This window comes from the organism of the source record quoted next, unplaced genomic scaffold (genome assembly GCF_019419815.1).
Source record: "Pyrus x bretschneideri cultivar Hongxiangsu unplaced genomic scaffold, Pyrus_bretschneideri_v1 Contig1, whole genome shotgun sequence".
NCBI classification, from domain to species: Eukaryota; Viridiplantae; Streptophyta; class Magnoliopsida; order Rosales; family Rosaceae; genus Pyrus; species Pyrus x bretschneideri.
In genome coordinates, this window is record NW_025999390.1 from 15,061,631 (window position 1) to 15,070,475 (window position 8,845).

Here is an 8,845-nt window from a genome sequence, read left to right on the forward strand (position 1 = left end):
GATGCAGCATAATAAGCTCTACATGCTAAAATGCATAGCAATATGCAATGCAACAAGACCAATCACATGTTAACCCACCTGAAGCTTACCTGAGCCTCCGTGACATCAAATAGTATAATTCACAATTCATTCTAATGCAACAATATAGTAAAAAGCGGTATAGACATGGCATACTAGGCATAAATTCATATAACAAATGCCCATTCACTGATAAGTAGCAGGATTGCAGCCTCTTGCTTCGCTTGTCCACGCTTGTCCTTGGGGTACGTCTTACCTGTATGCGATATAACTAATTTAACGTTAATTCAATAGCACATAAACAAAGTCTAGGATTAATTCCTCATACATTGCTCAAATGGGGTGTTTGAATATACCAACGTGATCTACTCGACAACATGAACAGCCCCATATTTTTAGAAAAAATTCGGACCTCAAATACGCCAACCAAGGCACAGCCAAACATGCCCCCACGCACAGGCACGTGCCTGGCACACGGGACTGAAAACCCTAACGGCATTAGCAGAATATTTCGTTAAATTATAACAGTGTTACATGACGCCGTTAGATTGTTCCGTCAACTTTAATGAAATATTCTCCTTTCTCTCCGATGGACCTCGCCGGTCTCCACCGTCCGTTGCCGCCGACCGCTGTCTGGTTCGCTAGTTTTTGGAAAATTTCAAAGCTTAATATCTACTTCATTTCTCAACCAAAATCCATGAAATTTATATGGATTTGAAGGTCTTGAAGAGTAGAACACATTCGTACCTATTATAAGTCCTAAAACCAATGGAAAATGGTCGGAAAAACTCTCAAAAGTTTTGACCAAAACTAAAATCCCTCGAATGCGCCTATTCCGACATCAACTTCACTCCAAAGCTACTCTAAGGTCCTAGATAAGTTGCTTGGAAGTCTCATCAAGCCTTAAAACTTGTGAAATGTCCACGATCACACCAGAGCAACCTAGTTCCTCGTCGGAGCTTCTGCGTTCTCGAATTCCTGACGTCCGTTCGACGACCTACAGGTGGAGTCATAAGAAAGGTGATGGTGGGTTCTAAAAACTCGATCCGTGTGAATTTGATGATAGTTGGGTGTATGCGTGTCACGGTGCAAAGGGAGAATGAGGGAGAAGGATCGAGAAAGATAGAGAGAAGAGGGTGAGAGTACACGTGTGTGTGTGTCTAATTGGGCAGCATCAGAAAATATCATTTTCTGATTGGGCTGCCGTGAGAAAGAGGGAGATAGATAGGATTCTCAATTGGCCCAAAGAAAGAAACCCAAAAATCTGATTGGGCTCAAGAACATTGGAACTATTGTGCTTGGTGAATCTTCGTCACACAAAGCTACTTTGCTCGACAAACTACTTCGTCGTGCAAACTACGAACCATGTGTGACCAAACTTTTGTCGTGCAAGGTTTTGCTCGATGAAATTGTAGTTTGTGCAACAAACTTATTTCGTCGCGCAAAGTGTTTTTTGTAGTAGTGAGGGCAATTTTATTTAAACCCATATTGTCTCACTCTACACCCATATTATATTTAATTTATCTTTTAATATCTCTTGAAACTCATTTTTACTACCTAAATTACCCTAACAAACTCAATCCAATATGTAAATTATCTTTACACTCAATCAAAAAATAAAAAACCAAATATAAATCCTAAAAGGTCACAAAGTCGTCGAAGCAATGAGAAACATTGAACGGTGTAGGTGAATTTCGTTGCTCTCTTTCTACTGCCGAATCAACCAAGGCGCTAAGGTATTCAAACATTTTTTTCGTTTTTTAAATTGCACTGGATGTTGAAATGATTTATAAATTGGATTAATGGAGAATTGTGAGAAAACTTGATTGGGTTAGGTCATCATCTCATCACTATCCTTTGTATCGTTAATTCAAATTCGGCACCCCATAAAACAATCGTGCAAAAATAAATTGGTTGTGCTGAAGTTTTCTTGGTACACCAATTGAGATTTTAAGTCTCCTTTTGTGTCACTCGGCTATTTAAGCAAATGTGCTTTAGGAGGGTAGATTTTGTGCCTTTAGGTTCTCAAGCATTTTCATCATATTTGAATCTTTAAATAAGGCATTCCAAACTCATTGCATCATGGTGGCCAATTACTGAATATATATGGAGTTATGGATAAAAAAAAAAATAGTTTTAGTTTTAATGGCATATCATCATTGTACAATAGGGTCAAAAGATGATTCACATCTAATGTATAAGTGCATTGTAGAGTAAGGTAATTTAGGTTCAAATAAAATTTTCTTTATAAAGTCACATGATCAATTAAAACTCTAATATTTTTATAAAATATGGTTCAAGTAGATGATTTCTCTAGCATTACCCTATTATTAGTATTTGATTAAAAAACTTTTAGATTACCTTGTAGACATTTGTTAAGTTTCTCTAACAACTAGGTACATAGTTCATGTGGATAAGCTTACAAATCATGCACCAATAGTTGAACTGTTTTAATGGATTTTGTCAGTTGGTTGTAAGGATAAATTTGCTATCTCCTCCTCTCACTTTCTCTTATTTTATTTTTCTCTTGCTATAAAAAATTAATATTAGATATTAACGTGACTTACCCGTAACCGTTCAAATAGGAGGAGAGTGAAAAAGAGAAAAAAAAAAAAAGAGGGAAGAGAATCCTACTTCATTGCACAAAACCTAGCTAGGCTACAACCCACCTTAACCGTGATTTTATTATATTAGTAGATTTTTTTCACTTAAAACCAGCACTCCCCATGCTTAAATTAATGTGGCTAGTTTATGCTACAACGCTGTGTTTACATTTTATATGCATTTACAATATACTAATTATAAATTCCATTCTCAAAAGAATCTTATGCAAACAAGAGGCCAGGGACATTGGTGTCCAAAGCATCCAAAGCAAAGGTCATGTTTTACATTAATTTTTATTTGTTTAATTGATAATCAGATCAATATTTGTTTAACTGATAATCAGATCAATATACAAAACCAAAAGCACGTAACGACATCGTATAGGTTCAAATCTTCGAGATAATTAATAATTAATTTCTAACATTTACTTGCCCATCACTCGTATACATAAATAACAAATTAAATAGTATTGTGTCAATTTATCCTGGAATTAATTATAAAGATGAATCAGTCGTTTTGTATCCATACTCTACCAATAAAAAGAGTCATTTTTCATTTGTTTTTTCCTACCCTCGTCACTAGTACTGTTTCATTGCATCATATAACAATATTATTTTTATTGATTTTTCTTCTTCTATGTTTTTATAGATTTATTTATACCTAGTATCTTGTTCTGTTGCACGTAAGGAAGTGAGGCTGTGAGAAAATGACCAGAGAGATTACAATCTCATTTGGAAGTTCTTTTAAAATAACTAAAAACGATTTTAGATAAAATATTTTTGGATTTCAAAATATTTGAAGTGTTTTTTCAGGATTCACTTGCATTTTTATTAAGGGTTTGCTCAAAAACATTTTCACCCAAATGTTTTTAGTCAATTTAAAAACACTTCAAATGAATCCTACAAAAAGGTCGGAAACACTTTACTTAGAAGACTCATTCTTTTATTATAGCTACTAGTTAGAATACTAAATTTGCATTTAAAAACACCTGTATACCCTCATCTTGATCCATATCAACCTATACCTCGACCCATAAAACATATATACGTTTGCAAAACTCTGAATAAAAATAGTTATTTTTGTATGCAAAAAGATTGATTGATTCCCAAAATTGATCCACATTATCTGGTACAATGTCAAACTCAAAAGACATGATAAACAAATGGATGATAAATGGAAGTGGTTAATAATATGGGACAAGGTTTAATAAATAGTAATTAGGTCGTATTGGCAAAGTATTGTAATTAGGTGTTTGGTCTTATTGATGATATTACCAATTTCTATATCATGTATTGTAAATTACCATTCGGTAGCAGTCGAACCACTCCCTCTAAATAATACTTGGGACCTATGGCCAAGTCTCCCAACACATGTCAAGTTTTGAGCTTAAGAAGCACGAGACTCTGCCTCTCTTATTGCAAGAAATTAATCATCTGTCTTGCAACATCGATTCACATACGTATGTCGACATGTACATGCTGTTTTTGTCTTATATGCCGTCTTACCATAAGACCTCGTCATAAGTGGTGACTCGAATACTGTCTTTGAAACCATAGACTTACTATACATACATCTATGTTATATGTATTTGAAAAAAATAGCCGGCAGATGATCAGGATCTGTGAAGCTTTATATAAATGATGAGCTAGCTAGTTTCTCGATCAACTTTGAAGCATATAAATGATGAGCTAGCTAGTTTCTTGGAGATGATAGCAGATAGAATGAGTTACTTGTTTTAAACCGTTCTTATTTATTAGGCTACGAAGCTTGGACGGAACCGAATTGTACTCACCCCTTAAGAATAGGAAAATGGCAATGCGACGCCAATTAGCGGTGGCTTCACCGCCGTCTAAAAGTTTTGTTCGTGCCCATCACACACAAATATTGGGAGGCTTTGTTGTTGGCAGTCTGACAGTTTTGATGGTGGCCATGTTATACTACTTGATCAAGAAGAAGCTCGTACCAGCTCTCAGGCAAAGACAATCATTACATGAGCCTGGGCAGAAAGGTGAGCAAATTAAACCTCGGTTTAGTAGATGTGGGCCTCACACCAATTTAACCTAATTCATTGACACTCTATTAAAGCAATCATTTATTAACTATTTAGTTTTAGTTTTTGTATTGTTGATAAAATAAAAGTATGTGGGAGAAATACGGAATGAAGTGTGAATGAAAAACAAAATGGAAACAAATAAGCAAAGCATAAATCAATTTTAAATTGTCTACTCCTGTTAAGTTTTTGTTTTCATGTAATCTCCTTCATTTCTTTCTTCTCCCTCCCACTACCTCCCTTTCATCCTACACCCTTCTACGCTATTCATTTTTCTTTTATACTTTCTCTCAATTTCTAGCACATGAAAACTAAATCAAACGGGATTAATAATGAAAATGCTCTCTTAATTAGACATATTATGCAATTAAACTGTCAATTAAACATTGTCCATACAAAATAAGAAATTACTTGACTAAACAGCCAAACAAAATTATGTGTTTTGTTAATCCGTTTGACAAGACAACATTAGTTAGAAGTTGAAAATCTGCAGAGAGCACTCGAAGATTTAGGGGTGTGACTACATATGTTTTTGTATATTAGGGAATTTGAAAGAAGAGAAAATAATGTTGAGGAGCTTCCAGTTGGATGAACTAGTGAAGGCTACTAAGAATTTCACCAGTGAGTGCTTGTTGGGTTCCGGTGCTTTTGCAAATGTCTACAAGGGGACCTTTGATGATGCAGGAACCCTAGCCATTAAGCGAACCCACGCCAATTCATTTCAGAGTGTCGAAGAATTCAGAAATGGTAAGCCTCAACCAATATAAATGTGTAAACGGTTCTTAGATTCACAAAACAGACACATTTGCTGACACTCTCTAATACATGTGAGTCTCACATACAATAGTATGGCCAATCAAAAGTGTTGTGTGTCCCAATAGAATTATCAATGTGTAAGTTTGTAGTGTAGAAAGAAATCAGAATTTAGTTGAATTTTAATCTGATTTCTATATACTGTTTATTCCTTAAACAGAAGTGAGGTTAATTTCTAAGGTCAAGCACAAAAACCTTGTACGTTTGGTTGGATATTGTGAAGGATCATCTGGTATGTAATCAACTTGTAAATGCATATTCAATTTTCCAAATTATCCTTCCTTATAATGACAAGGAAGATGATTTTCGCACACTCCTATTCTCCTTAATTTGATTTCATAAAACTGAATATCAGAAATGATTTGGAGAGTGTGAAAATGAATTCCCCTTGATAAAAGCATGCATACTAGCTAATATTGTTGGATTGTGACTGGAATAGGGGCAAAAGGAGGAAAAGTGTTGATCTATGAATATGTACCAAATGGTTCTCTCCTTGATTACTTTATGGGTATGTATGTTCCTTACCAGGAAATTAAACCTACTTGTTAAGTGCTAATTATATAACCTTCCTAATTTTATGTTTGTTTAGCTTAAAATCCTGTTTAATTACCATGTAGGAAGAAAAGGGAGGAGCTTAACTTGGAGGCAAAGAGTCAACATAGCCATTGGAGCAGCAAAAGGTCAGTCATCAGTGATTCATTACTATATAATTAGTCTAAACAGATAAGTTGAATCAGTGTTTTCGATAACTAATAGGATTTTTAGTACCTACTAAACGAAGGTTAAAATTACACAAAATACTTACAAGAGTATAAGGCGCTTGTAGTATAAATGCTCATGCAATGTCGTTTTCCACAAAGATTATTTAAATAGTTTATGTAAAACCAATTCCTAATTAATTACTTGAAAATGGAAATTGAGAAAGGTGATTCTGAATTTTGGTAATATTAAAATGAATTTTAATTAAAAAACTAAATAATAAATTCGGCCAAAATTAAAATGATAAAAGAAAAGAGTCTTTAAAAACTAATTTATAAAAGCACTAGGATTCCGCTATCACCCTAGCAATCCTATGTATTTTTTACCAATTACTTATGATTTACTCATGCAACTTTGAAGGTTAGGTTTTCATTATATATGTCTTACTTGGAACCTCCAACATAGAACGTATATCTAACATGCAATTCGTCTGGACGTTTGGATCAAATATGAACATGAGAGACTAATTACGTTTTGTGAAAACCCTTTGAAAAACCATGCAACCCTTATGACGTGGTGTTCATCAAGAGAAGTCAGCGTCAATTTCAGGGAACCTTCCTATCAAAATTGCTTCAAATTACTTTTGTAAAGATCCTAATGGTGATCAGGCATTAAGACAATTAGGTAGTTTAAGCACAATGATTAATACATGCATGCATACAATCACAAGTAATTAAATAAAAATTACATATTCATGCTAAAGCGCAAGGCTTCACCCTAGCAAAACGGATTAATTACTCATATTCATAATTAAAATCAAAGAAAATAGTATTACGAAGAAACAAATTGAAAACACCTTAAAGTAAAAGTTTGAAATTCTTCAAGAACCCTAGCCAATTTCCTATCTCCCAAAGTCGCATAAAGAAAGAGAGGAAGCTAGGGCCGGCCAAAGACCTTATATATCTACATAAGCTATCCAATCATCCCTTAATAAAAGTCTTAGGATCCAACTAGGAAACCAAATAATAATAAATAGACTAGAAAATAAAACCCAATTTAACTAAGAAAATCTGCAATGCATCTATCCAGCCACATTTTAGCCCTAAAACTCCTCGAAATCCAGCCCATGATAGCTTGTTTTAAATATTGAAACCATCTGAACACACCAGAAGGGCCGAATCCAAAATAGGCCATCTTGCCTCCAAAACTTGCAATCAAGCCCAAAATGTCACTTTTCCAGTACTGTCCATTGTTCCTTTATTCTATCATTAGAAAATAACTGCTTGATGGAAAAATCTGATATTTTGACATAAAGCTAAGTGACTCACAAACGTCTTCTAACTGGAACTACTCCAAAATTCATCCATTTGATCATGTTTTTCCCCAGAGGAAGTCAAAAGTCTTATATTGAAAATGCAATTCAAAATATCAAAATTATTCCAAAATAATAACCAAAATAAACTATTCACTCAAAAAAAAAAAAAAACCAAAATAAACTAAGATTACGGTAAAATATGTAATATAATATTGACTCATCGATAACGTTGATAGGTCCGTCTTTTAATAAAATAAGCGATCGTCTTATACGGAGGAGCTGTTAATTGATTGTGTGAAATTTTGCAGGCATTGCTCATTTGCATGAAGGAGTAAACCCGAACATAATCCACCGCGATATAAAGCCGAGTAACATCTTGATAGCAGATGGATTTGAAGCCAAGATTTCAGATTTTGGACTTGTTAGGTCAGGACCTACTGGGGATCAATCACATGTCAGCAGCCAAATCAAAGGAACTCCAGGATACCTAGACCCTGCCTATTGTTCAAGTTTCCATTTGACGCCGTTTAGCGATGTCTATAGTTTTGGTGTGATACTTCTGCAGCTTGTTTCTTCCCGGCCAGCGGTTGATTCAACCGGGCACCGCCCCAATCAGCATATCATTGACTGGGTAAATATTTCAATAATTGCTTTTCTTTCTTCTAATAGAAGCAATATGTATTTTACTCACTAATTTAAAATGCATAGAGAGCAATTCAAACTTGCTTGAATATAAGGTACTCTAAAATCCTTCTTACCCTAATAGGGTAAACCAACAAGCTTTTTCGCTCATTGCACTAAAAGTGATTGCAAAAGAGTTTGCCTTTGGTTTTTGAGTTCTAGTGAACTGTTTTTCTTGAATGCAGGCAAGACCAAGCTTAGAGCGAGGCCGCGTTGAGGAGATTTTAGATGCAAATCTTTTGACAGAGCCATGCAACACAGAGATGATGCTAAAGATGGGGAAACTTGGCCTAAGATGTGTTGTGAAAGTGCCCAAAAACCGCCCTACAATGTCGATGGTGTGGCAAGAACTCGAAGAGGCCCTCTACTCTGCAGACAATTTCATTAGCAAACATCCTTCGAGGGGACCTCGAAGATCAACTGGTACATCCCGCCGACCATCAGATATAGGGCTTAGAAGATCGATGGACTACGACCAGTCTCAAAACTCGGTGAGCATAGATGGCATTGGACTCCAGAGGTTTCATGTCGACATGGATAGCATCTCCTTACGGAGCACAAGCTTAAGGTGTTTGGAGTTGGACGATAGCAGCATCATCATCGACATCGAAAATTTGAAAGATATACATGAGGAATCTGTTAGAGAAAAAGAATTGAACATGTAA

At 35.2% G+C, this 8,845-nt stretch overlaps 1 protein-coding gene across 1 annotated transcript; it reads left to right on the top strand.

Annotated features, from left to right (window-relative positions):
• Nucleotides 1-4,431: 4,431 nt before the first annotated feature.
• LOC103953536 (probable serine/threonine-protein kinase PBL12) lies at nt 4,432-8,845 on the top strand. Its single transcript, XM_018648956.2, has 6 exons — nt 4,432-4,630; nt 5,216-5,419; nt 5,925-5,993; nt 6,103-6,165; nt 7,808-8,130; nt 8,366-8,845. The coding sequence occupies exons 1-6, from the start codon at nt 4,432-4,434 to the stop codon at nt 8,843-8,845; spliced, it is 1,338 nt and encodes a 445-aa protein (XP_018504472.2).

Coding starts and splice junctions, on each gene's coding strand:
- LOC103953536 (XM_018648956.2), top strand. CDS start 4,432: ATGGCAATGCGACGCCAATTAGCGGTGGCTTCACCGCCGTCTAAAAGT. Junction 4,631..5,215: donor ACATGAGCCTGGGCAGAAAG/GTGAGCAAATTA, acceptor TTTGTATATTAG/GGAATTTGAAAGAAGAGAAA. Junction 5,994..6,102: donor TCTCCTTGATTACTTTATGG/GTATGTATGTTC, acceptor ATTACCATGTAG/GAAGAAAAGGGAGGAGCTTA.